Raw genomic sequence first — 15054 nt, forward strand, 5'->3', positions numbered from 1 at the left:
TCCAGGGGTCCCTCAGGCAGACCCCAGGGATCCCTATCTACCTCTACCTGCTGGCTACATCCAATTATCTGCCTGCAGATAAAGGCTTGTTCTATTATCAGCCACGTGGTATGAGACCCTGGAAAGGTTTCAACTAATTAAGACTGAGGAGCAGGGGGATTTGAACACCTTTAAGCCTGCAATGCAAACAAGGATGGGTGATGGAACCTCCATTGAACTGTTTGGCCAGAGGCACTTATTTCCAAAGTCTGCAAAGCCAGATGAGCCATTTATCATTAGAGACATTTGGACTAGGACCATCCTAATTGCTGTTTATTTTGTGCAGATTCTGCTCTGCATTTAAGTTGCCCCCTACTTGTATACCCCCCCCAAAACAAAGTTATACAATGTCAGTGAATAGTATTGGCACATTACTTGATCCGTTTTGCCCTATGTAACACCTATACCAATAAAACTCACATAACATAACCTGAGCAGAACCACAATGAACACGTTTATCACCATTGCTCTTCAGAACATGCATTGTCCCACTCCTTGGACTCATCAAGAGACAACGATCCACGTGCTATAACTGTGATGAAGAACTCCAAATCATCTTCAAAATGTCAGCCACCAAAGACACAGACACCAACCTCACAAGTTGCATCACACAAGTGAACATATTGTTGACACGAAACAACTCAACCTTTATAAAGCAGAGATTATAATTTCCCCTGCCAGCGCTAGATGTCAGACAACAATCCCTTGGCCTACAGAGATGGGGTCTTGTCAAGAGACATTGAAAGTGGTCCAGAATTTAGGAATTCTGATGGACAGTGGGACAACAAAGGAAGCACAAATCAGCCCTGTGATCAAAAGGCACATTTTCACCCACGCTTGACCAGGCAGATAATGTGCTTCCTCAATTTCCACATAGAACCTTCATGGTCGCTGGTCACTGGTTCCAGAAACCTCTACATTTTGGACCACTTATTAAACAACAAAACATCAGAACAAAGCCACAAGATTGCTGCACAGGCTTGCCTCTAGATCACATCAGAGCAGCCCTAAGAATGCTCTATTGGTCAAAACTAACGAAAATAATCAAGGCCAGGGAGCTGAATTGCTGCAAAGGAAGAACATCCCATGCCACCAAAGGAGGCCTCTCACATCAGCAATAACAACCAATATAATTTCTAAGAGTGATACCACAAAAGTAAACATGGAGGAGCGGTGTTCTTTAACATCACAATAGAACTTCCAAGTCACTTCCAAGAAGAATTTCCACAATCCTGGACCACAATACTTTCTAGAAAAAACTAAAGACATAGATGGTCAACACATGTTTAACAACCAAGTCCCACCATTTGGATCCAACTCCAGGCATTGGCACCTAAGCAAAGGCAGCAAGTCGACGACTAATGTGTGATGACGGAGTCAGGATTTGACCCCAGGATGGTTTGAAGCATGAACGTAGGGTGAGCCAACACTTGAGAACACACCAGGATTCAACTGCAGGCTCAAATTTTGTACCGATCAGGAGATCTGCGAGTGACATGGCCTACCAAATCAAAGAAACATCATGAGACTAACTAATTCACATTTCCACATGGTGGACTGCATGCAAAGATGTGGCCATTAAGGCAGTAAACCCACAGATGATGGTCACAGCACCGGACTGCGGGATTATCCACAAGTGGGTGATACTTCCCTGAACCTCTTTAGGAGGTGTACCATTTTAAAAGTCCCATCTGTGGCTTTGATTCTAGATGCCCCACTGTAGTTTGCTCCCAGGTATGTTTCCCATTGTGATTTTACCCTCACTATGATTTATCTCCTTTGTGTCATGCTGTGACTTTGCCAACTGTGGTTTGTTTCTGACTGTCTCTACTATGATTGTCCCTGGAGCAATTTCATTCCACTCTTGACTTGTTACCCATTTCCAACTGCTTTATTTTTCTTGACTGGTTATCCCACTGTAATCCAGAACCAGGCACAGCACACTGTGCTTTGCCAGGGACACGCACCTACTCTAAGCTACCTGAGGGATTCTATTCACAACTGCCCTAGTTAAGGATCACTAGTACCATGATATCATCACTGATGTTCTCAATTTGCCCATCAGAGTCTCATTTCGTTGCTCCACACACGGCCCCACAGAAATTATGTTCCAGCACATAATAAGCATAGCATCTAAGCCACCCACAAATTATAATGGAATACCCCTCCCAACAGACACCGGATATCAGAGTGCTACACCAACCCAATCATCTTATATACCATAGTCCTGACCAACGCATCATTCATCGCATCCAGGGCTCACCAGACTTGCCCCTGGGCACAGATACTTGCTCTTGGCACAAACCACTTCGAAACAGACCCACGCACAGAACATAGACTGCATGTATCAGCACAATAGAAAGTATATTGTATGTATTCATTCTCAATCCTGATGAACCAAACCCAACCTTAACTTTGGTAAATCCACCAGTGCACCAAGAGACCATGCAAATAGCAGGGGAGCCCAGCAAAAAACACATAACAGAACAATTCTTAATGGAACTCAAGCTTTGTCTGTTTTCCTTGGATTATGGAACTCCTCTCTAACTTGCGATATCCTTGTACGGTATGGTAGAGTTTACTTTACTCCTATATAAAACACTCCCACATGTGTGTAGGGAGATATATATATTTATTTGTATTTGGTTTATACAAACCTTTACAAAATTAAACACAATTCAATTACTTTCTTAAATTACACTTATATCAAACCCCCAAGTTTACAAGGTATACATACTAATACACAATTTTCTAAAAACATTACATATAATTCCATACTTATGGTTAAAAATCAAATATTATCACTAAAAAAACTTAAAAAAGGAAATGAAAAACAAATAGATTCACTTAGACCAACCATCCGAACATCACTAAAATTCATGAATCATTATAAAACAATTAAAGCAGATATCTCCATACAGATAGTACAGTACATTTGATTAAAGTGCAACAGTGCAAAACCTTTAAAAAATACACCAGGTCATATTCCAAGCTTTGTTTTCATACTAACTATTAACAAAATACTTATCCCAGCAACATTGTTTTAAGCATAGTGCATTCAGAGCTTCGGGTTCCCAAAAGGAAGGAAGGAAGACCCGCTTATGAACCAGTTTCTGCAGACGACTCCCCAATCTCTAATGGATTTAGTTCCAAATTCTTTAAAAAAGCTGCAACAGCATGACCAATAGAAGTGGAATTGGCACTACAACATTGTCTCCAAATAAAATTACTATCCACACATTTTAAATCCATGCCCAATTTCTTAATCTAACTCATTCTCGATGTCGGCAGTGCAGGACACTCGATAAACAAATGTTTCAATGTTTCAACTCCATCTTCAGCTCGACGGAATCAACAGTTTGCATCTTGAACTTCTATCAACGTCTGCCTCAGTGGGACCTCCTTGGTTTGTAAGAGGTTCCACCTGAAGCGCATAGTGATTTCTCTAAAATGTCGATTCGGAAAGCACATTAAATATTGTGCAAGGGAACCCCCTTTTGTGTGCTCCAACGAGAGATGTGATAAAGAGGGGTACCCATGAAACCTATCCACTGTCTTTGACCAGTCCCAATGCTGAAATGCCATTTTCACCCTTAATACATCATACTCAAAATCAGAAGTCTCACTTCCAATTTGTTCCAAGGTATCTTCACAGTGTTTGAAAATTCCTTATTGTAAATTAGGCATACCATTCACCATCAACATATTGTCATGTAAATGACAATATAGTGTCTTCTCAACAGGAAACCTAATTCTCTTGTACAAACACAGTGACCACCATGTAGCTTTTACTTGCAGCGAGTAAACACCTGATTCAACTTAGATCACTGTTAAAGGAATACATTTGGGAACTCTTCACACTTTTCTCCAAAACATCGTTTCGATTTTAATCCAAGTATTCATACAGCCATGTTCCCCACAACTCTGTCCCGTACAACAATTTCAGGCAAACTTTCTCCTCATATTACTTCAACATAGACCTAAATGAAAAGTGACTATATTTACTATTAATTTCAACATTTCATAAGCTAACAACAATGCTTTACTCTTTAAGCCAGAGATAATCTGTTTTTTTCTGAGGTTGACTAACAATCATAAAACCTAAATATAAAATGCTCTTCTCATTACTCAAATTAACCTTATTCAAGTTCCACTGAAACACACTGTATTTATGAATTTTTGAAAATTCTAGATTTTTTTTGCAGTTAATAGTAAATCTATTATCTTTTGCAAAGACTTCATAACCCTCAAGAGATGCTACAGACCAATTTGCGTCTTATCAAAAAGAAAAAAGCCATCTACATAAGCAATCCAAGGTATGCACAAGGAACACATTTTTGGGGGGATAAACATAGCAGGGACTAGATAATTATTCAATTTGGACACATAAAGATTAAAAAGGCAGGGAACCAAAACACAACCCTACTTAAATACAATCCCAGTTTCAATCCTGCGAAAGAGCTCGCCTTCTTTATTCAGCCATATCCTTCTTCCTGAACTATTATGTATAGCTATGATCAACTTCAGAACACCCTCCGGGATTCCCCAACTCGCAAGCTTGGCTTACAATCTAGGATGTACTACAAAGTCAAATGCTTCAGATAAATCAATCGAGGCAGCAAATATCTGATCCTAAAAATAGGGATCACAAATGCAGTGTGCCATATTTTTGGAAATGATTCTGTCAGTACAATATCATTAAACAAAATTGTTAATTGACAGGCCCATCCATAAGGGTTACTGTTAAATAGGCTATTTGTAAGTTTGCTAGGACCTGCTGCCTTAGAACTACTAGATTTGTTTATACATTTCAATATCATTTCACAGTCGACCAATGGGATTCTTTTTTACACCCTTATCAATTCACCACCCTTATCAGGCTGCAAAAACTCACATCCTATTGAATATATCCCTGCAAAATGGAGCACCTATTCATTCTCGGGGACAGCAATGATTTGTTTAACAGCCTAATCAATCTCTAGAGCATTTATTATCTCCCAGAATGCACATATATTCTTTTACCTAAGAATATCCATCATTAATTCAGCATCATTCTGGAGTAATAAAGCTTGTGATGTTTCATATAATTTTTAAAATGTTGCCTTAGTTTTCTAATTCTTTTTTGAAATTGTTTTATTAAGTGCCGCTGGTCAGCATTCAACCTTTTACAATACAAAATGTAAGATCACATGAGTTAATCAAACATAAAATACGATACATCCTAAAAAATTAAGTGTGTTAAAAAACAATATATAGCAGCAGGTACAGATAGCAGTGCATCAAATTCCGAGAAGATATTTCCAGCATCATTCATATAGGTATATTTCCTTCAGTAAAAGTTTTATCTTATGCAATATCACTCACAATCCGTATAATAAATTTCAGCAGCAGTTGACCATTAGAATGTCTAATCTCTTTTTCACAAGGATGCAGATATGGTACGAGCAGTAGTCACAACCACGTCCTGTGCTCCATAGATTGTGCTCCAAAACTGCTCAGAGGTATATGCAGACCATTTGGGATAACCTTTCTCCTATAAACTGGTGAATACAGTACATTGACCTAACACATGTCTCGGGGTTTCAACAGCTAATACACAAAAGCGACATAAGCGTACATCCCTCTTGTGACCAATCCATGTCCCCTTATTTTCATAGTTTTCTAATTCTTTCCAATGTGTCTACCATTGCAAGATCACTCCCCCTCACCAACCTAATAGAAGAATGAAGCTTTCGTTTTTCCACAGTTGTCACATGATCATATCTATGTCTATGTAACTTTGTTAGTCTGCCTGGGCTGTAAGACGTAGCGAAGGCCGCAGAGACCAAGTTCTCAATAGACCCACCGATCATGAATATTCACCCCAGAGGTGTTCAGTTTCCATGCATAGGTGGTTTCTTGTAGTAGCTCGTCCATCCTTGTATTCAACATTTTTATATGTCCTTGGTCTCCAAGAGACCCTATTACTAGCTGGATTCACCACATCGCCAGATTAGTTTTGCTCACAACAGACTCAAATGACGTGATAATGATACAATGATCACTTCATGGAGTCTCAATGACATACATTTCCACACGTTCATTAAATAAAGAAAAATCTACAAAAAGGTAGTCCAAACCGGATCTACCCCACCCCTGAGCCAGGTAAAATCACCCTCTTTCATCCCTTGTACATTTCTATTTAGCAAATGGAGGCCAACTGACACTAGTCCCGTCATCCATCTTATCATTCCACAAAAACAAACTCCTCTGACCAGGCCACCAAGCTTCATCTGTATCAATTTCCACACAAGTAGAATTCAAGTCACCTGTCAAGATGACTCTACTACCATTAGGTTGTTAACATTTCCAATTTACTGCACATTCCAAAATCATTTTCAAGAAACAGTTAAATTCACGCACCCATCTATGCCAATACACATTTAGCAAAAGCAAAGGCCATTGCTCACTCTCCCTCCCCAGAAACACCTCAACCCCTAGAATGCCAAATGGTAGTTCAGGTGAGGATCTACCCCCTAACTAGGTGTGTCATCTTGTAAGAATATATCACTGATCACCCTTTTAGTCACAGATCACCTTTTTAGTCCATAACCGTAGAAAACCTGTTAGCCTGTGGCCTTTTTCCTCTATATGGTCCCCATACTTCTTGGCGACTTGCTACATCCTTCTAGCAAAAAGATAGGGCACATTATCCTATACCCAATCTTGGGGGTATATTAATATCTGAAAGGATACAACCAATGGTTTTGTGGTTTGTCAGTGTCACTATACATGAGGGCCATTTGGAAAAATCATCTATTTAATATGATGCCTTGTTGGCATTTGTTTGGGGAATGATGGGGAAATGAAACAGGGCTATTTAGTACATAACAGTACCAAACCATAAAATAGCCATAATAATGTGCAGTGTGGACTGAATATCCTTATAAGTTGTACTTGCTTCAAATCCATATGGCATGAGAACCAATATCAGAAAGCAGAAATCTATTGAACACACAAGCTTAGGAGTACAATCAACAACTGTACAGGCAAGTACTCTAATGCACAATCACAGTGATATGTACACTACTCTGTACTGTTGTAATTCTTTTGTAAGCTTTTTGCATTTCAACAGGTAATCTATATGGAATGTTTACAAAGTCTGAATTGATAAATGTTGACTCTATCTCTCTTTCTTCTCTTAGGTGTTATCATGGGAGCAGTGTGTGGGGGCCTTCTGCGCATGGCATCCCCGATCCACCCCGATATCGTCATGGTAATTGGTTTCCCAGGAGACATCTTAATGAGAATGCTCAAAATGCTGATCCTCCCGCTAGTTATCTCCAGTTTGATAACAGGTGAGATGAATATGACTTTCCAATATGGTATATTGCTGAATATAATCGGTTGGTCTGTGCTTAGGGTTTCCAAAAATGTTCCACGCATCATACCAGATGGTCATGTGTCATTGCCTGTCCATTGTGATCAACTGAGCACAATTCTACCAGAATTCTTCAGCCTTGTTTGGGAAACATGCTCCCTGATCTGAAAACTGACTTTCTACTTTCATTACGAATGGTTTGGGGGAGGGGGATACTGTAAGGACTCACCTACAATGCAAGTGCTCGGAATGAGTAAGATACTTAGTACAATCTGCATTAAAATGTAGGTTTGTAAAATAGGAAACACCTCTACCTTGGTCCCCACAGAGGTCTTAGACTTGTTTTGCTTGACTGGGTATCAGGTACGAAAAGCCTTGAATCTAGCCTGCCTTCTGACAGTTAGACTGAGCACCTTCGATTCTTTAGTTTTTAGTCTGTTCACCTTTACAGAAGAGAGAAAATATATGCAAGCTAGTCTTGATCACACCCAAACAAGGGGCAGTTCAGCCTGAGCTGCTAGGCCATGCTCCTTCTGGATGGTACCACCAGGGTCGGTTCTGAACTATTAGTGAGGTCTAACATGGTAGTCTGGGCACCTCAATCCCAGGGCAAACATGCGTGTGGGCATATGCATGCCACTCAGAGCGACTGCAAAAGAACCAACATTTTATGGATGAAATTTTTAAAAATAATAATAGTCACTTTTTATAAAAACTGGTAGCAAGGGTAGTGGGCATTCATTCATACATGTCTCAGGCAAATATTCACAGTTCTAACCTACAGACAGACAAAATATTTGTTTAGAAAAATATACCAGCCCATTCCTTTTGGATATTTCTCTCAATATTTTTTCTTCCATTTACTCTCATCTTGGGCCTGTTAAATAACATCTATTAGCAGTCCTTGAGACTTTGCATTTGCACCCGTCATTTCAGTGAAAACACACACTAATGTTAATGTTAAAGGATATTTATACGACGCACTATCACCACCAGAGTGGTCTCCTGGCGCTCTGGCGGATCTGAAAGGAAAGAGGGTAGGGTGGGTTAGTAAGGCTGAGCTAATCTGAAACAAAACAAAATGACATAACAATCATAGCAACTTGTGATTGCTCTCGATGGGCAACTAGCCTGTAATGGACTACTCAATTTGGGGCATTGCTGAGACTGGTTAGCATCTACTACAGGTGGTATAGATTACCTGAAAAGCAACAGAGTGGAAATATGCCCAAATGAATGTCCAGTGGTTGTGCTTCAATTAACAGGTTTATAATATGTAATAGGCAGTGGGCATATCTAGAGGGCATACCTTGCTGACTGTGCCTGGACCAGTGGGGCACATCATGCGGCCAATGGGGACGAATATGTGCCCTTTTAGGACAAGATGTATGGCCCCCCAAGTTCATGAGTTTAATGATGAAGGGGTGCCTTTTCTAAAGTCAGTCACTCATTATGTCATTTCAGGTGTGTAAAGCCGCTGTGGCCCAGCCTCATTACGACCCAGGCGGTAAGTTACCGCCTGGGTCGTACCTTTACCACCATGGCGTAAACTACATTTACGCCATGGTGGTTGGCGGACTTACCGCCCCATTCCGAGGTGAGTGGGGCGGTAAGTCCCCATTAACCCATTTACCCTCCCCCATTCCCATTTTTGCCCCATAGGGCATAATGGGAGTGGGGAAGGCGTTAATTACGCCACCGTAAATTACGGTGGCGTAATTAACAACAAGGTCCCTTAGCGCCATGGATTTTAACACCTGCTAAAAGCAGGTGTTAAAACCTCCATAGCGCTAAGGGACCTCGGAATCAGGCGGTAAGGGTCGGCGCTGTTTACGCCGCCGTAAACCCCTTACCGCCTGGGTCCTAATGAGGCCCATTGTCTTTGCATCCTGATACGTGCAGTTTTACTTCTATTTAAAAACATAATTTCAGTCCTATAATACAAAGAAATCAAAGTGGTAATGCCATTTTGAGGCTTTGTATCACGTGTTATCGTAAACGTGTGGCAACAAGTACACCTTAAAACACATGGCTTTTAACTCAACTAACTACGTGCACCGATGCCTCTATCACCTGCTCATTGCCATGGCTTTTTCAGCCATCTATATGTGACGTGTGTGGTACATTTGGCCCTCCAGAGAAGCACGGTGTGCACCCCTGGTGTAGGGAATCAAGATTCCCATCATTGATGGGGCCCAGCTAGGCTGACACATGTCTGCGATTGCTTGCGCTACCGTGCCCTTGGAAGCAAGATCAGGCAGGGGTGCTCATCCCTGGTTCCCTTAAACGATGGCATGAAAGCTGCTCGGCGACACTACCAGGGCCTATGAATGATTCACAGGTTTCAATAAATCATAATTGCTGGTGTTTATGGTGAATGTGTTCTCACCCTAGTTCGCCCCTGTGACGGCTCTAAAATATAGAAATAACTCTTACATTCATGTAGAACCGTTTCCAGAATATACAACTAGAAAGTGCGCAGATCAGGTCGAACCGATCAGGTTACACTGGGCTCAGGTTGGCCCATACTTACACATCATCTATGGATTTACAACTCCTTTGTGCATGCACCAAAGCACAGCAGTTCTTTGATGGACAACGCATGAGCCCTTTACATCTAAGCACAGGCCTATAGGTGCCAAGGGTCTGTCTCCCTGTCATTGGTGATCGTACAATACTTGAAAACCCTACCAAACCCATTGCCCTGTTACTATCTTCAAGTTCCTGTTCCAAGTGCTTATCTCCATTGCTTAATTTGTAAAACAAAATAAGTGCCAGGACCTAAATATGTTCTAGTACTGCTGTGACACTGTGGGTGGGCACCTCTGCTGCCACCACCCATAGCTGTTCCCTACAGTGTCGACATATTTGTGCTTAGACTACAGCTCGTGCCTGCTCATTGTGATTGATGGATGCACTATCACCACTTCATAATTAAAGCGAGGCTGAGACAATATGTGCAGGGGCTCAGAAATAAGTGCCTTGTCTGAGCCCTGGCAAACACCTCCACAAATTAAGCACAGCTTATCTCCACTTCATGGCCCTGGTAGATCCTCCCCATCTCCAATTATTGGTGGATCTTCATCTGTTTCTGCACTGCCTCAAACGCCAAATGAATGCAAATCGAGTGTAATTTCAGCAGCCAGGCTCGTGAATTGGGCGCTTGCTGCAGAATTCTGCAGGTGCCTGGTTCGAATCCTGCAGGGGGAGATTAAGCCTTCCCCCTTCTGAGGCTGACGATAGTCCTCGAGCCAGGAGTAATAAAAAATACACCAATGGCATTCTGATGTGCGCTAAAAAATGGTGAATATAAACCATTTGTAATGTTGCTGGTGTGTGGCTGTAGCTGAGTTGCTCATAATATGTTGGGGTCGTGATAAGTAGCCATACTGCAGGTGACTAGCGAACGTTTACTCCTCATATGTGTCCAGTGCTTGCAGCCTATTTCCAAGTTTGCAGTTATGAATAAAATATAGTTAACAATTGAAAATGCTCTCTGAGTTTGCCTGTGGCCATTGCCTGCCGGTGGTCTACCAGTCCTTTGCAAATCTGAACTTTGGTCCTCTTAACTTACGCTGCTTAAGGTTGAAGGTTGTGAGTTTTTTACACTAGTTGTACAGACATTTCTTGGGAGATATAAAACCTGTGCAGTTTATTTTAAATCCCACCGTGTGTTCCTTGAGGTTGGTGTGCCACAAGATCATACTGTCCCCTTTTGCATGATGACCGGGGCAGGCTTCTTGAATTTTTGTCTGTACATGTTCCGCCACATATGAGGCTCATTTGGTCACGTTCAAAAATGCTTGCAACTTTTGTAACATTCTCTGTTTTTAACCCTCCCCACCCCTACCTACCATGAAAGTAACAAATAATGGTTTTCAACTAGAGGGAAAAGGTGCAGCATTGGACAGATAAACAAAACCTGTAAAGATCCTAGAGTGCTGCCATCTTGGCTTTTAAGTTGCTCTGAGATGGACATAAACCATGGGACCTTTCCAGAAGATTCCAACGTCTTAATTAAAAGTAGTGCCTTACTTGCATGGGATGTAAAGGTCGCACCAAGTAAAGCAGGCTCCAGCAGTACCTACTTGGCTGCAGTACACATTAAAAAAAAACACACCCCAGGGTCATATTACATACATGTTGCATCGCGTGGGCATTTAGCACTAGGGGAAAAATTGCCCTAGTGCAACTCATGCAATGCATTTTTGCACCTGGATGAAGGGCTACAAGTAGGACAGACATTGCCTTGATCCAATATTTTTGAAACATTTGTTTTTGGCCATAGTGCTAATTGCGCTTGCACCGGTGAAACGTATCTGTGTTTTCTAGACATGGAAGAGAATTGGTCATGCAGTAAGTTCCTACTCTCTCACATTGTTTGATGAATTCAAGGATATATTGACACATTGAATGCAAGGGTTATGTCACCATAGAAACGCTTGTTTGGAAATGTCTGGATGTATTACAGAAACTGTCCAATTAACACTATGGCAAAGAAATGTAATGGTGCAAAAACGTATTCTTTTGATGCATTTTTGCACCAGGGCACCAGGGCAATATTCACCTAAGTCCCAGTCACCTAAGTTCCAGTCCTTTGCTGGCTCTGCTCTAAGAATGCATTGAAAGAATGTTTTTTGCACCAGGGCAATATTCACCCAAGTCCCAGCCACCTAAGTCCCAGTCCCAGCGCTTTGCTGGCTCTGCTATAAGAATGCATTGAAACAATGTTCTTTGCACCAGGGCACCAGGGCAATATTCACCCAAGTCCCAGTCACCTATGTCCCAGTCCCAGTCCTTTGCTGGCTCTGCTATAAGAATGCATTGAAAGAATGTTTTTTGCACCAGGGCACCAGGGCAATATTCACCCAAGTCCCAGTCACCTAAGTCCCAGTCCCAGTCCTTTGCTGGCTCTGCTATAAGAATGCATTGAAATAATGTTTTTTGCACCAGGGCACCAGGGCAATATTCACCCAAGTCCCAGTCACCTAAGTCCCAGTCCCAGTCCTTTGCTGGCTCTGCTATAAGAATGCATTGAAAGAATGTTTTTTGCACCAGGGTGAGTATTAGCCTCGTGCTAATTGCACTAGCACTGGTGTAAAGAGTCTGTAATATGTCCCCTGGTACTTTATAATGGTGCATCCTTTTAGACTGGAACAATGTACTCTGTCTTGTATAGACGTCTTCCTCAATGCTAGGGCACCTTCAGGCATGTATTGGTTTCAGAGGGATTAATAAGGTCAAAGTAGGTGTGTGCATAGCACGTGCCTCTACACCTGCCAGCTGCTTTGGTCTGATTTGATCGCATTTCTGTTACTCTAAGAATACTGTTGATCCGTCACTTTTGGCCGCAATACGAACAATCGAAAGGAAGTGTATGTCTGGATGGTTTATGTATGTTCGTAAAAAAAATACAAAGATGTATTAAAAAAAAAAGAATGTGCACAGCCCTCTGTAAACTTCCTTCTGCTTTGCCTTTCCCCCACAGGTCTGTCTGGGTTGGATGCCAAAGCCAGTGGTCGCCTGGGCACAAGAGCCATGGTCTACTACATGGTGACCACCGTCATTGCTGCCATACTTGGGGTGATACTGGTGTTGGCTATCCACCCGGGTAACCCGAAGCTCCGAGAGCAGATGGGTCAGGGGCAGAAGAATGACGAAGTCTCCAGCCTGGACGCCTTTCTGGATCTCATAAGGAACCTCTTTCCCGAAAATCTGGTTCAAGCCTGCTTCCAGCAGGTACCCCGCTTTCCGTTCATTGCCCTCTGTTTCCGCTCGGGGTCATTCGACTACTTGTGACGCATGTAGTTACACCAGGAACTTCTGGACGGTCCTCTTCTAGAGAATATGCTACTTCCCAAATTTGAGTGTCTATTGACCACTTTCAATGAGTTTCTCGAACGTATGCCCGCGTCCGTCTGTATGACTGCATTGATTTGAAAATGGAGCAGGTATCTTTATCATCTGTCCTTGGTGTTGCTCTGCCCAGTGTTACTTGCTCTGTGGTAACTTTTGATCTTTTTATCTTAATAGTTTATTTTATTTATTTATTGGTCACTTATTAGGCGCTTGTACAATTAGAAACACTCTTTCAAAGCGCCCATAGGGCTGACAGGGTGGGGAAAGAGGATGGTAGACAATGAATTACAGCAAGGATAAATAATTGCATTAATAATACAAATAAACTATTGAGAAATGAAGGAAGGGGAGACAAACCTCCTATGTGTTAAATATGTGTGTTGTGTGAGATGCCGGCATATAAGTATATTCATACCCTCGGTGAACCATGTAAAAAAGATGAAGTTGGGAGAGAACCCACTCTGATTTACCTCACATGATACAACTATGAGCAAATGCTTGCCTGTCATGCTCCCGGCAAATAACGCCACTGTAGCCATTCCTTTGTTTCTACCTAGGGGGATATTCCCCACATCCCTATTCCTTTCACATCTACGTACCCCACCACAGAGACCACTTCCCCTCACCCCCTGTATTAGGCCACACACTGGCAGAGTGACCTACTAAGTGTTAATAACCAATGTGTGATTCAGAGCATCATTTTACGGATTCCACGTTTTAGAAGCAACGCTGAAGCTTGACCCCTCCCTTTTATTACATGTTTGAACCCCCAGTGCCATCGCATTTTACAGCTCTCAAGCTGTGGGGGCAGAAGATCAGTGGGGTGAGCTGGTTCAGGCAAAAAGACAGGTCTGTGCTATCGGTGATGAAAACGACTGCATCAAATTAGCTGAATTTATAGAGTTGTAATACATGTTGTTCAAAATGAAGTGTTTTCACAGATCATTAAATGCACGCCCACTGCATACTGCGTTGCTTCTACAGGGCCACCCAGTTACTGTATTTACCATCCTATGAATTTCAAGCAGGAACTGCAGACTACTCTTCATAGAGCATCTCATTAGCCACAGAATGGCGGCTCACAGTATAACTCTCTATTCGCTGATCTATAGCTCCCCATATATGGTATCCTTAACTTATGTCAGATGGTGCTACATTGTCCCCAAGTTTTTCTTGCCAATAGCAAACCCCATACATAGATATGTATCCCAATATTTGTCACAAACTGAACATGAGTTCGTTGATGCAGTTTTCCAAATCAAAATAAAAATAAAAATGGAACCAAGACCAAGGATGCTCTGATAGAAACCACCTGGGGATACCCAACACCCCAACTCCTCCGAAATCAAACAAGCAAAGAAATCGAAATCAAACAAGCAAAGAAATCACACATCCTGAACTCATCGACAAAGAGCACTTTCAAAATAGTCCCACATTTTTTACACATCCCCAGCATGTACTTCCCTCACATCTCAAGAACAATGCATCAAGATGCAAGGCTTCCTCACATCCAAAATGCAGAATATAAAAGACAAGAAATTACCCATCTCCTCAAAATGAAGGAATTCAAAGACCACTTTGCCTTCATTCTCTCATTGTTCCTTCTGACCCAGCTCTACTCAATCCACCCTTTCTATTATCAGCACAAATAAACCCTGTGGTTCTCCTTCACGCTGCCGTGCTGCCAACTTCTAGGACACATGTGTCGTACTCCTCACCCACGCAACCTGGCCTTCTCTCAAGCCTCTTACTTAAGAAACTTACCCTTGACTCAAAAGCCCTGGCAAACTACCTAT

General features: G+C 41.9%; 1 protein-coding gene across 1 annotated transcript in view; it reads left to right on the forward strand.

Moving 5' to 3' along the window:
- The window catches only part of SLC1A2 (solute carrier family 1 member 2), a 405944-nt gene that overhangs the window by 309943 nt on the left and 80947 nt on the right, over positions 1-15054 (forward strand). The window contains exons 3-4 of the mRNA XM_069623362.1: positions 7224-7376; positions 12888-13138. Of these exons, the coding sequence (XP_069479463.1) occupies positions 7224-7376; positions 12888-13138 (404 nt within the window). The remainder of the gene's footprint in view (positions 1-7223; positions 7377-12887; positions 13139-15054) is intronic.

This window comes from Ambystoma mexicanum, chromosome 11 (assembly GCF_040938575.1).
Source record: "Ambystoma mexicanum isolate Mex_15411 chromosome 11, UKY_AmexF1_1, whole genome shotgun sequence".
Classification (NCBI taxonomy): Eukaryota; Metazoa; Chordata; class Amphibia; order Caudata; family Ambystomatidae; genus Ambystoma; species Ambystoma mexicanum.